Raw genomic sequence first — 13,205 nt, 5'->3', positions numbered from 1 at the left:
GTCTGTGGACACGACGCTGGAGCTCAAGTCTCAATTTTCCTTTTCTTCTCCTAACATGACAGTCAGTGCTGGAGATCCAACCAAGTAACTACAGTCTGATCTAGTATCCACAAAGAACAGAAGAATGAATGAATAATGTCTGTTGTGCTAATCAACCCTATGTCTGTACAGATACTGGTGGTAGTAGTATGTATGTATGTATCTACATGCCCTATCGGGAAACCACCCCATCGATCCATCGTCGTCAGTCAAGACCACAAAATCCGACGAGGGAAAACCAATGTATGATGGTTAGCTGCTCCATATAATCTTCTTCCTGGCAACTCTTCTATATATGCTGCTAGAAGGGCCACCAACTCCTCCTCTTCTTCTCCGTAATGGGCAACTCTGCACCAACAGGTGGCAATGGAATCAAAGGCCGCACCAAATAAATAAGCATGCATGACCCAAAATATCAAGTACCTTCTCCTTCCGGGTATATCGAATTGTAGTGCACCTCAGCCCAAAAACTCAAGCATATCACTGCACAATTCGTAACACACAGCAGACTTTAGAATCCTAATAATAATGTACTATCATGTATCTTTGAATCGACGAGGAAACACTAGCTACCTCTTCTTGACTTCTCGACAACAGGAAGGATTTCAATGTAGCATGTATCTTTAAATGATGTCAGGATGAAAACCTTCACACCATACTGCAAATAGGCAACGCAGCACTTTTGAGTTTCAAACGATCCAAAAAAAAGGTCTGGTAAAACATAAAAAAGAAAGAAAGGGCACACGCACGCACTCATCTCAAAATAGATTTGTAGTCCGATTGAAAGAAAAAGAAAAGCAGCACTCCCAGTTTTTAACCATAGAAATGCAATGCAATTTCTAACAGTGTCCAACCGATCAGCTCAAAAACCTTAAGCTGAAACAGCATGCTAACAGAAGAAACCAAATCATAAAAGAACACTAGAGATTACATAAGACTGGAACGTTGGACATAAAGCCCAACCAAGCACAGAAGCAGGAGCTGTGGATCATCATTTGTTTGGCAGGACCTATTGCCAATTGTGAATGCATCGAAAATATATGTTTTTTGGGATATCCTTCCGCTACAGCAACATTCATTAGCCACTCATAACATTGCTAAAATCAGGAGTTATTATATTGCTTATACAGGGTCGGCATTCACTAGTAGAACATCGAAAGTTCAAGATACATGAAGTTTACCGAGTCTGCAGCAGCCTGCAATGTAACGTGGTCACCCCACTCTCCACTCCTGGTTGCATTGTTTACGCATGACGAAATGAGGACATGTATTTAAAGTACAAACTAAACATCTTGTTATAAATAGAGAGCAGAGAAAATACCCACTTTGACATCTTTTTGAGATATTCCCTGTAATCCATAGGGACATATCCCGCATAAAACTCAGGATGCAATTCAAGCTGCCAAGAGAGTACAAGGGGCTCAGAGGGAATACATGGAAATCCCAACATTGAAGAATGACAGTTAACAAGTGAATGTGTAAGCATTTGCCCATGAAATGCATGTCAGGGGTGGCTGAAATGCAACTAAATTGCCCATGACAGTTAACAAGTCATTTTCACAATACCAACCTGCTTCAGCACTTGCTGGCGAACAAATCTGTGATGTTCAGGAGTGCGGTAAAATTGATCTGACAATGCTCGAAACTGCCATAGAGAACAGAGACCAGACCATACAAATAAATCAATAGTTCAATATCATGATATGCCATCATGCAAAAGGGGAAAGATGGATCATGTACACAAACCTGACAATTCCCATCTCCGTTAACCTTCAGCTCAACCAAGCCATACAGCACCAATCTTTTTTTAAAAAAAAGAAGATGATGAAATTGCATTTGAGTCAAACAGCAAACTATCATAGTACTGATGTAGCGTAGGTCATTTGTAATGAATAGGTTATTTATGAGGTAAACAGTTATGTCCACATACAGAGGCCAAAAAAATACAAGAGTGAAATTTAAAAAAAAAACAAGTTGTACTGGGAACATTTTTCAAGTTTGTCTGCTGGAGTATGGCTTATTTGCATGGTGATTACTGGCGACACATACACAAAAGTGTGGTTTACCTGTCAAGGAGTCTTTGATGATCTGAAACAGCTTCATCAACAGAAGGAATCTCTCCATTTGTCTTGGGGACATGCTGCGATAGGAAAAGGAACAAGCCGTTAAGAACGCTGATATTAGTAGATGTAACATTGCGTACGAGGAAGTGAACTTACAGGAACAGGAACCATGTCATTCAATCTTTTGCCAACTTCACCATCAATGACAGAGAAGTCATCCATGAGGTCTATCAAGCAAGCCTCGCCATGTTGGACATTGTCATCCCCAGGGCTTGAGCATGAACTAAAAGGTTCCTCCCTGGTCTCCGCCTCTTGAGAAGCTGCAGATAGAAATAGCGAACAGTAAGACAGAAGACAGCTACATGTATTCTGATGCATCGATTTTGGGGACGACGAATGAGATGTGTACCTGATGCTACATGGATGGTGCGTGGGCGGAACCAGTGTTGCGTGAGAACAGCGGAATGGTTGTCGTCATGGGAGGATGACGCTCCGGATGCTTCTGCAAGGGCGACGTGGGACAGCTCCTCCTGCAGGGCCTGCGCGATGATCTCGTCGTTGTCAACGGCATCATCGCTGCAGTGAGGGACATGCTCAACCTTGATCTCAGCGGAGCTGGAGCTGGGATGCTGCGGAGTGTAGGCGGTATAAGGTGTAGTGGCGGTGGTTTGGGTGTGATGATGGGCAGAGCATCCATGTGCAGCGGGGAGGAGGAGGTGAAGGCCCCATCGGGTGATATCCGGGTCATGGTCGTAGAAAACCATGGTTCCTCCCTTGTTGGTGTTCTTCTTCTGGTGGAGATAACAAGGAATTGCGATTGTTTCCTACAGAACAGTAGAAATATGTAAATAAATAACAAATCCGAGATGAAAAACAGATAGAGTTTGAAACGGAAATCAATGGAACGGACGGGGATGGTGTTGGAATCGGAACAAGATGATTTACTTGCTTGTGGGATAAGCAAGGAAAGTACCGGATGTCGCCTTCAAACTGATCTGATGCGATGCGACGGGAAGGTGATGGGGGACCTGCCGACCTGACCTCCGCCGCCGCCTCCCTCAAGGAGCAGCCTTCAACTCGAATCAAAGCCAAATGCCGTGTAGAGGATTGCTATCGCTGATTCGCTATCATGCAGGAGGGAAGAGGAAGGGGAAGGGGAAGGGGAAGGGGAATAGCCTCGCGGCGGAATCGAATCGAATCGAATCCCCTTCCCTCACCTCAGATATCCACCCGTTGACACGTCGGCGTCTTCCACGGTGGCCGTCCAAGGGACTTTTTGACGGCCGGTCTGTCCAATCCAGGCGCGCCGGGTGGATTGACGCCTTCCTTCTGGGTTCTAGGGGGTGGGGCGGTTGTGGCCGACTGGCCGGCGGCGACCGGACCCCGCCCCCAAGCCGACTTTCTTGAACCCCTCGCCCGCCGCGGCCGTCTCTTCTTTATTTCCTCGTCTTCAGGGGCCTGACCCTTCGGTAGGGCTCACAGCAATCGCGAAGGGGAAAAAAAACTGTTTTGCAAACGTTCAGAGAAAAAAAAAACTGATTCACAGGAGGGTCCGGAGCCGTACCAAATGGATGGACCCTCAATTACCAACACTCATGGCCACATGGATTGATTTTGTGACGAACAAAAACATAGGTGCTCATACAATACATATTTATCCATAGTATACAGCTGACCAATTAAGTACTACTCCCTCAGTTTCAAATTGTAAGTTATTTTAACTTTTTAATTTTTTTAATGTACTTAGATACAAATGATGCCTAGATACACTATGTATCTAAAAAGATCAAAACGACTTGAAACGAAGGGAGTACTGTAGTTTTAAAATAGAAATCAATGTAAAATGACCATTTATATTTGTGCTAAATAACATGGTAACAACTTCTCTTCTTTTAGAGGGCTTGATATTGCAAGCAATGATCCAGTGAGTACAAATAGTCAAATATACTACACACTATAAGCTTTTTCCCCAGATAAATGGAGCCCCATTTTTATTACTCCAAGTTATTAGAACAGCAAGCCGATGCTCTCTTTTATGAGTAAAGAACACTCCTGCAAGTAAATAGTTGAAAGAAAAATATCAAAATCACTGTTTTACCGATGAAAGGAGCGGTTTTTTATTGCGCTGAACAGCTACCAAACCAGAGAAAACCGTGCAAGGGTTCCAATACACGATCTGATTAGGGTGAATAATCTGCCACTGCTAGACTATGTCTGTATCTGTGATTTAGGCAAACAACTTCTTGTAGCAAACCGTGAACCACGGAGTTGAACGCTCTACATGAGCAGGAGGTTTAGCATTTACTGTGACAAAATGGAGTCAAAACATTCATCCATTCCCTACTTTTGTTTAGAAGAAGTGAACACCAAAACATTCTTCTAACTTCAGAGGGCATATCTAGGGCTAGAGCTGAGCATTGTGGGCCGGGCTGAAAAAAGAAGCCCGATTCATTTTGCAGTGCTTCATTGGCCTGCTGTTCCGTTTGTACCTAGTGTAGTAGCCTGCTTTGCTTTCTGTTCTGTTAAGGAAAAGGGAGAAGCTTTGTTAAGAGTTGGAAACTTGGTTAACCATCCCTCGAACTGTAGTTGAAAGACACGAGTTGAATAGGAGATAATGAAGGAATTCAATTTGTCCCTCCCTTTTTCACATCAATGTAGTGCTTCCAGGTATACACATAACTCAAGTACTATTTTTCTTTAAGTAATGAAGAAGTAGTTTTTCTTATGGATTGCCAACAAGCAGCTAGCTAAGGTCCTTAATTGGGTTGCACTCAAGATGGATATAGGAGTAGTATAATCCATCGGTCTCAAAATCATAAGTTGTATCGGTACATACATAGTATAGTATAGTCTGGGATGGAGCGAGGGAGTACATTAGACGCATCACCTGATTCATGTCCTGACGATTAATAGTTTGTCTAGATGGATAGGTGTGTGGTGCTAATTATTAATTTGCCTAGATTACAAGGCAAGACAAAAAGAAAGAGAGAGCAGGTAACCACTGCTGTGGTAGTGGTGGCGGTAGGCGGACCATACCTGACGGGTCACTTGATCCATTATATTGGGTCTGAAGCGAGCTTACCTGACGGTGCTTTGCTTTGGCAACCAACGACCTAACGTGCGTAACGGTTACTCGATGTAATCCTCCATCTCTCTCTCTCTCTCTCTGCGTGTGTGACGTGGCATGGACATGGAGCGAGCGACCAACCAAGGCACTAGCTCGATCACTTGTTGCACGCACCACGCGAAAGCTCAGTAATGGCGATCGACGTCGTCGTCGGTGGGTATATATATGATACGATATGATGGGCCGGCGGTTACCTTCCTTACCTGCTTAGTAGCTTGCTGCTGGTCCTCCGATCCTCTACCAGCAGCAGCAGCATCGCCGACAGCTCCCTCCCAACCTTTCCTATCCTACATACTCCTCCATCTTTCAGTCTCGATCAGCATCCTGCTCCTTCATATTCTCCGAGCTGATCGATCGGCGGCAGATTGCGTCGCTAGGGCCGGCGGCGATGGAGTACATGGTCGCCCGGGTGTCGCAGCACGCTGCTGCTTACAACGCTCAACCTCAAGAGTCTGTCGCCGTCGCCGTCGCCGACCACCGCCCTCCGCCTGTGGTGAACTCCATTTGCCTGCCTGCTTTATAATGGATCAATTAGCAGGTAGCATGGATAACATTTTGTTAATTTGCAGTCGCAGCGGACTCGGGGCAGCGCCATGACGCAGCACCGCCGGCGGCAGGCTCTGGAGCAGGAGGTCGCCGACCTGCAGAAGCAGCTCTCCGACGAGCAGACGGTGCACCAGATCCTGGAGCGTGCTCTGCAGCCCAGCTCGGCGCGGTCCGCCGTCCTGAGCATCCCGGCCTTCATCCCCGCCAAGGCCAAGGAGCTGCTCGCCGAGCTGCTGCTGGTGGAGGAAGAGATCGCCAGGCTCGAGGACCAGATCAAGACCATGAAGCAGGGAGGCAGAGGCGGCATGACCATGCCACCACCGGAACCGGACGCGCCGCCGCCGACAACCAACAGCAAATCCCCTCGTCCCTCCGCCGCCGGCAACAACAACCACCTCAACAAGTCCATGTTCTTCATCAGCCAGGCCATGGCGGCCATGGACAAGCATGTGGCCACCCCAATGGGCAGCAGCCCCAAGCAGAACAGCATCAACTTCGCCCTGCCGCCGCCGCCAACCAGAAGCAGGCATTCGCTTGACAAGCAGCAGCAGCCAGCAAAGACGACGATCCTCCACGAGCTGCCCATAAGCAGCAAGCAGAGCGTCAATCCCAACAAGCTGTCCGAGAGGATCGTCAAGTGCCTCATCTGCATCTTCATCAGGCTGCTCAGGTCATCACGGGTAGCCGACATGGACAAGTCCGGCAACCTCGCCACCAGCTTCAGCTTCAGGATCGACACCGGCCTCAACGTCGCCGCCGCCGCCGCCGCCAAGGACAAGGACAAGGACAGGGGGCAGCAGGACCACTACGGCATCTTTGCCATCCAGGACGCCATTGTCAGGGACATTGGCCCTTACAAGAATCTCGTCAGGTTCACCTCCAGCTCCTCCTTGGACCTCAGAGGATTCTCCAGCTCCCCCCTGCTCACCAAGCTCAGGGGGATGCTAGAGGCGCTGCAGCAGGTGGATCTACGGTTCCTCAACCACCAGCAGAAGCTGGCATTCTGGCTCAACGCCTACAACACCTGCATCATGCACGTACGTAATTTCCGAGGTCTTTTACGGTACTCAATACTACTTTATACTACTGTTCGACTTGTATGGGCTAGCTGCTGCTACCTCGGTACCTCACCATCCATGTTATATCCATTTTAATTATTACTACTGTATAAATATTGTGTCGTTACAGGGCATCCTGCAGCATGGCTTGCCCTCAAACTCGGAAAAGTTGCTTGCACTCAAGAACAAGGCCACGATCAACGTGTCAGGCCAGAAGTTCAACGCCCTGGTGATCGAGAATTTCATCTTGAGGCAGCCGTCAAGTGTGAAAGAAGTGAGTCATCATCAGAGGCACCTGCAATGATGCAAACAGTACAGTAACATCTGACCTGATGAACAGGAATTCTGGAAATGCGATGTGGACGTGGAAGAGCAGCAGGTGAGGGAGCTCTATGGACTCAAGAGCTCAGAGCCTAACATTCTGTTTGCACTGTGCTGCGGCATCAGATCATCTCCAGCAGTAAGTGATTGTATACTAGCTAGTACGAATTAGCCATGCTGCAAATGCCTCCTGCAATTTTAATATAAAAATTGATGATGAGCAGCTCCGGATCTACAAAGCCGATCGCGTCGCCATGGATCTCGAGAAGGCGAAGCTGGAGTACCTGCAGGCATCGCTGGTGGTGACGTCGACGAGGCGGCTGCTGATCCCGAGCCTGATACACTCTAGCATGCATGACTTTGCAAAGGACATGGAGTCGCTGCTCCGGTGGATCTGCGAGCAGCTGCCGACGTCGTGGTCGCTGAGGAAATCCATGGTGGAGTGCCTGAGCCTGAGGGGGCACACCCACCATCTCATCAACATGGAGGAGGTGGTGGATGTCATTCCATTCGACTACGAATTTCAGTACCTGCTGCCCATGTGATGCGACAACAAGTATACACACATTTCAATTTTAATTTTTCTTGTTGTTGTTCTTGTGTGTGTTTTCCTTTAATTCTCGCCTTATTTGTTGCGCCGCGGAAGCGCGATAGATGTGTACTGACTAGTGGAGTATAAGTTAAGTGATGGATGATTGATAAGGAATGAATGAATGAATGATTAAAAGGTTAAAAGGATTATGATTATTTGTGTAGCTGCATAGTAGCTCTCGTGCCAATGTACCTGTGTTTGGTTCCACGGACTAAAGTTTAGTCCATGTCACATCGAATGTTTAGATAATTAGGAGTATACAAAATTAATTGCACAGAAGACTAATTAATCCATAATTTGACAATGTGATGCTACAGTAAATGTGTGCTAACATGGATTAATTAGGCTTAAAACGGTTTCAATGTCTACTTCAAAGCCGAAGGAGGAATGGAGAGAGGGAAGCCAGCAGATAAAGATGTGACTAGTCAACTAGGTGAGAAGTTGCCTAAGCTCATTTTCAAGAAGTCGTGGTCTGTGTTTGAGTGTGAAAAAGTTTGCATCCCTAAACCTGTACTGAGTAGGGTTTGAGTAGGATCTCTCTCCGTTGATGAACACTCATCAGTAAATAAAGAAAAGTAATCTGGGTTGTATCACAATAGCTCCAGGCATGTATCATAAATCAGATTCCCTTATCCTTAACCTGCGGCCTTGTATTAAGAATGGAATTTGGCTATTTCCTGCTAAAAAATGCAACGAGGTGGTGGTGATGGTGGGGGAGAAATTAAAATCTAGGAACGAGTAGTATGATGAACGATTAGATGCAAATCATCAGGCAAACGGAACGCCCGGGGAATCAGTGATTATTTGGAAACTGCATTTTTTTATTTCATTTGGATTTGGAAACGGAACGCCTGGGAAATCAGTGATTATTAATTACTACTAGTCGCAGAGAGAGAGGCAGGCGATGCCGTCGGCGAAACTCTTTTGGAACCGCTCCATGGCACCGTCGGCCGCCGGCAGAGAGACGCCCACCTCGACGCCGCCGCCGACGCGTGCCTCGGCGATCGGCATGGCGCCGCTCTTGGCCGCCGACACCATCTCCACCTTGGCCGGCCGGCCCAAGCCAAAGTCGACGTCGTAGAGTCGGAACCTGGGCGAGCCGGCCACGGACAGGAGGGACCCGCTGGCCACGGCCTGTTTGACTCGGTCCACGCAGGCGTGCCACGTGTCCTGCGCCCCCTCGCGCACCTCCTCCTCCAACGCCGCCGCCACCGCCGCGCAGGCCGCCAGCAGGCCGGCAATGCCCGCGGCCGCCACTTCCTCCTCCGGCGCGGCGGCGATGGCCGGGCAGAGGCAGTTGCCAAAGTAGGTGGCTGGGACGGCCGACTTCATCAGCCGAGCGCGATGATCCACGGAGAAGAGGAAGTAGCTGGTGGTTTTGCTGCCACTGCCGCTGCGGCTTCGGCAGTAGCAGGACCAGATGAAGGCGTAGGTGGCGAGCATGGACGAGCACCGTGGCGGCGTGATGCCGCGTCGCGCCGCCTCGCTGGCGACGACGCCCTTGATGCTCTCCTGCAGGCTCCGGGGCAGCGTGAACGTTGCCAGGAGCCTGTCCTCGAAGGAGCTGGGCGGCTTGCTGACGAACTCGAAGGCGTCGTCGGAGATGATCGGCGGCAGGCTTTTGAGGTAGATGTCGTAGAGGCCCCTGGAGTCCGGGATGCGGTCGACGATGACCGGGGGCGGCGGCGGTGGCGCTCCGGCGCGCGCCGCTGCGGCCCAGGTGTGGAGGAAGTGCGTGGAGCTGGCGCCGTCGCAGGCGGAGTGGTGGACGGTGACGCCAAGGGCGAGGCTCCGGCGGCGGAGCAAGAGAGTGGCCTGCACGGCGAGCACGGCGCGGCCCTTGGGCAGCTGCGGCACGAGCGGGGCCAACCTCCTCACGCTGACGGGGTCGTCGTAGGAGACGAGGTCATCCATGTCCAGGTCGTATTCGGCAGTGGTGAAGGGGACGGCGTCGCCCGGGCGGTACACGAGCTCGTGGCGGCTCGCCACCGGGAGGACGATGTGCCCGGCCAGCGGGTAGAAGACGCGGAGAGCCTGGGACAGAGAGTCCTTGAAGGCGGCGAGGATGGTGTCGACGTTGGCCGCCTCCGGGGAGGAGAGGCGGTAGAAGAAGACGCGCTCGACGGGGGGGAGGTGGAGCCACTTGACGTCAAAGAAGGTTAGCGGGAGGGAGAGCGGCGGCAGTGCGGGACCAGCGGGCGTCACCAGGGTGGTGTCCACCACGCGGAGGCGGAGGCGGCTGCTGCTGCCGCCGGCGGCATCATCATCAGGCGCCGCCGCCATTGTTCGTAAGGATCGATGATGGGTAGCTGCTGCTACATGCAGTCTATGGAGTATTCCATATATATATTGGGATCATGTTGATGAAATTAGGTAGTAGCTACCCAACCCGCCCGCACGTGCTGCGGTTAGCTTGGTCCTGCTGTTTGACTATTTGTTGCATTCCCTTCCCTTGATGGTCACCCATCCATCGTAATCCCAATTGGAGGTCGTCTACTCCGGCGGGCATTTTCAACTGTTGTTGACAGGTTAGGAGGGAGGTGATTCATTAGTGGATTCGTAGCACTCGATCGTGCCCATGTGTTGCTACGGATGGTACATCTCAAAATACCAAGTACAATTAATGATAAGACTTTTGAAGATCAAGAAATAAATACACTTGGATTGTTCAAAAAGACATGAAGAGTGCTAGAATTGCTTTTGTTATATTTAAGTAGCTGTTTTCCTAAGCACATCTGAATTTGAAATGAATTCCAGCATGTTGTAATAGAAAAACTAATCCATCTAAAAAACTTTGCTTTCTGAACTTATCATCGAGACAAGTGCAGGATACAGGACGAGTCTGACAAGGTCCAAAAGAATAAGGTTAGCTAGAGACTTTTGGAGCATGATTGCAATACCAAATCAAAATCATACTATTGATCGGAGGGCCGTAATCCATTGGAGGGACGACCACGGGGAGGGTCACGAGCGAGGCCGTAACTATAAATCATGTAATCTAACAAGATTATAATATTTCTAATACCTAGTAGGCCGTACAGATGGATTTAAAATGTCTGGAGCCAACATTTTAGTGCAGGGTACCCCAACTGAATCAGACAGGATCTTCAAATCCTCATTCACAGTTAAAAGCGTCCTAGAGTTCAATAGTATCCAACATTGTCTAGTATGGTGAACTTCGAACCAAGGCATGCATACAAAACAGTAACATGCCCTCCAAGTGCCATCCTAGAAAGACCAAAAAGAAAAAAAATGAAGTAGTGGTTCAGGGTGTTAGAGATAGTCACTTACGGGGAAAGAAGAAATCTATCAGAATGTTATGGAGAAAGGGCCAACAAGTCCTTGAAAAGTGAACCCGACCCTGAAGGATTCTTACCTGATCAACACAACAAAATTAATTTTTCAAGATAAAAGGGGTCCATTAGACTAAAATTTTTTGAAAACAAATAAAAAAAAGCTGCACCACGCTCGTCGGCCGCCGCCCCGCTCCGACCGACCGCGCACTGCTCCCTCACGCAACCATCTTTTTATGTCTTAGCCCTAATAACCCAGGGGCATCCAGTAGCCTTGCAAAAGCCCCTGAATCTGGACTTGTCAGACTTCTTAGTGCCTAACTCAAATTCATTGACAATGGCATGCTACCTAATTTCTACTTTGCTAGTCTGAAATCAACCATAGAAGGATAGCTTGTGCTAACATACATTTCTGGATTATCCATATCTGAATCCATAACAGGTTCAGTAGGATCACTATCATCCACACTACAGCCTACATCTGTCATGTCCTGTTGCGTTTCTTCTGGAGTGACTGAAATGGGATATTCTGTTCTTGCTGCTTGTTCTGCTCTCTCATCTGCATCTTTGAAACCCATAGCCTCAAGCACTCTTTCCTCATCAACCAGGCTCAGGGAGAATCAGAGAGTCCCAATCAAGAATCTTGGTTACCGAAACTTCCTGAACTGTCTGATCTGCCCCTGCATTAGAACTAAATGTCTCTCCTACGCTTTCAGCAAAAGTAGGTACAGGTTGTGCTTGGCTGGTGACACCAGAACGGGCCATAGATCCACCTCTAGTTTCCCAAGCTTGTTACTCTTCATCCTATCGATAGCCCTTTTCAACTACTTCCACTACAACATTAGCCAACCTATCATGAAATCTGGACCTAATCATCTTCTCAAAGTGCTCATTCCTTCTGATCTTCCATTCAGCACCACCGTCAGTATCAACTACCCACACAGCAAGTGTCTGAGAAGGACCCCAAATAATCTTACCTACCATGTCAGTAACAAATGAATTAAGATTGTACCCACTGCATCTATCAATCCACAGATCATGCCATTGCTCACCCATATCTAAACTCCAGAGTACTCCAGAATTGCCTTAAATTTTTCAAATTTAACCACTATTCTAAAAGCATTGCCAGGATCAATCCTGACATAATCATAAATAATAAAACAATTTTGAAGTTAGAAATGCCTAACCCCATAGACATGCATATGCGGTGCAATGAGTTCAACTGAGCTTACCATGGAGGGCAATCACTAGGCTCCATGTTTAAGAACAACAAGAACCAAGCATCTACTTGAACACCAGCCTACAACAGTGAAAGAATGCAAATTAGGGGAGCCCAAGGCAATCCAGAACCATTCTTGGAGGAAGCATGGAGCACTTACCTTTGATCTGACACGGGCGCCGCCGTCATAGTCGCCGCCGCTACCTCGGGGTCCAGCTAGGGTTCGAGAGGGGGTGGGGAAGGGAATGGTTGGCCTGGCTCGGGTCGGGACGCGGTGCGGGGATAGAAGGATGAGGCCAGGGGCACGGGAGTCATTTCGCGTCGCTATTCCAGCGTGGATGGGTGATTTGGCATGCCACGTCGGACAAAATGGCAAATGTGTTGGTAAAACTTCTCTCCGGTGGCAAATATGTAGGTGCCATTCTAAAAGTTAGTTATTCGCACACGTGTCGTGTTCCGAAATGGCAATGCAGGGACAAATTACAAAATGGCAATGCAGGGACAAATTACTTAAATGAGATTTTATTAGCTTTACAAGTATGCTTCTGCATCCACTAATTCGCACACGTGTCGTGTTCCGAAAACCACCACCCCTAGCATTTTTTTTGAAATTAAATAATGACTAGCCTACCGTACCAATACGTACGGAAAAGTTAGTTTAATTTTTTGTAGCTCGTGCCCTGAAAATTGAAATGGCACGACTCTTCTTGCTTTTTTTTTTCTGATGATGAGGAGCTAGCTCCTTGCTTGACTCCTCCTGGTACGCGTGACCTTGCAGGATTCAGAGTACCTTGGGCCACTACAACGACAAGGGCCTCCACGGCCCATCTGCGCTTCAGCCTGCTGCTGCCTGCTGTCTCTCATAGTCAGTCTGCCATGATCCATGTAATGTATATCTTGCTCCCCCGCAAAAAAAAAAATGTAATGTATCTTGCTAGTATTTCGAG

The 13,205-nt window shown here is 48.4% G+C and overlaps 3 protein-coding genes across 4 annotated transcripts; 1 reads left to right on the top strand and 2 right to left on the bottom strand.

Annotated features, from left to right (window-relative positions):
* Positions 1-17: 17 nt before the first annotated feature.
* Positions 18-3,534, bottom strand: LOC117839198 (OVARIAN TUMOR DOMAIN-containing deubiquitinating enzyme 12). Of its 2 annotated transcripts, XM_034719474.2 has the most exons (11): positions 3,076-3,534; positions 2,512-2,926; positions 2,259-2,422; positions 2,106-2,179; positions 1,786-1,840; positions 1,610-1,684; positions 1,365-1,438; positions 1,221-1,269; positions 613-697; positions 463-522; positions 18-387 (listed from the first exon to the last, which is right to left on the bottom strand). In XM_034719474.2, exons 2-11 carry the CDS (start codon positions 2,864-2,866, stop codon positions 341-343), a joined length of 1,038 nt encoding a protein of 345 aa, XP_034575365.1. In that variant the 5' UTR covers positions 2,867-2,926; positions 3,076-3,534; the 3' UTR covers positions 18-340. The 2 variants fall into 2 exon arrangements, with proteins under 2 accessions (XP_034575365.1, XP_034575366.1); XM_034719475.2 differs by lacking the exon at positions 3,076-3,534 and having other exon boundaries at positions 2,512-3,006.
* A 1,859-nt stretch (positions 3,535-5,393) lies between these two features.
* Positions 5,394-7,895, top strand: LOC117839192 (uncharacterized). Its single transcript, XM_034719469.2, has 5 exons — positions 5,394-5,722; positions 5,799-6,812; positions 6,964-7,107; positions 7,174-7,293; positions 7,379-7,895. Exons 1-5 carry the CDS (start codon positions 5,618-5,620, stop codon positions 7,697-7,699), a joined length of 1,704 nt encoding a protein of 567 aa, XP_034575360.1. The 5' UTR covers positions 5,394-5,617; the 3' UTR covers positions 7,700-7,895.
* A 102-nt stretch (positions 7,896-7,997) lies between these two features.
* On the bottom strand, positions 7,998-10,191 carry LOC117839195 (anthocyanin 5-aromatic acyltransferase). The gene has a single exon (XM_072291114.1). It carries the CDS (start codon positions 10,027-10,029, stop codon positions 8,626-8,628), a length of 1,404 nt encoding a protein of 467 aa, XP_072147215.1. The 5' UTR covers positions 10,030-10,191; the 3' UTR covers positions 7,998-8,625.
* Between the last annotated feature and the right edge of the window lie 3,014 nt (positions 10,192-13,205).

The sequence above is a fragment of the Setaria viridis genome, chromosome 9 (assembly GCF_005286985.2).
Source record: "Setaria viridis chromosome 9, Setaria_viridis_v4.0, whole genome shotgun sequence".
In the NCBI taxonomy this organism is placed as follows: Eukaryota; Viridiplantae; Streptophyta; class Magnoliopsida; order Poales; family Poaceae; genus Setaria; species Setaria viridis.
This window is presented reverse-complemented; position numbering and strand designations above follow the sequence as displayed.

Excerpts from the sequence above, each read along its gene's own strand:
- LOC117839192 (XM_034719469.2), top strand. The coding sequence starts at position 5,618 with ATGGAGTACATGGTCGCCCGGGTGTCGCAGCACGCTGCTGCTTACAAC. Across the intron at positions 6,813-6,963 it reads ACAACACCTGCATCATGCAC|GGCATCCTGCAGCATGGCTT; the intron begins GTACGTAATTTC and ends GTGTCGTTACAG. Across the intron at positions 7,108-7,173 it reads AGCCGTCAAGTGTGAAAGAA|GAATTCTGGAAATGCGATGT; the intron begins GTGAGTCATCAT and ends CCTGATGAACAG.
- LOC117839198 (XM_034719474.2), bottom strand. The coding sequence starts at position 2,866 with ATGGTTTTCTACGACCATGACCCGGATATCACCCGATGGGGCCTTCAC. Across the intron at positions 1,270-1,364 it reads TATCTCAAAAAGATGTCAAA|GAGTGGAGAGTGGGGTGACC; the intron begins GTGGGTATTTTC and ends CAATGCAACCAG. Across the intron at positions 388-462 it reads GATATACCCGGAAGGAGAAG|AGTTGCCCATTACGGAGAAG; the intron begins GTACTTGATATT and ends CTGTTGGTGCAG.
- LOC117839195 (XM_072291114.1), bottom strand. The coding sequence starts at position 10,029 with ATGGCGGCGGCGCCTGATGATGATGCCGCCGGCGGCAGCAGCAGCCGC.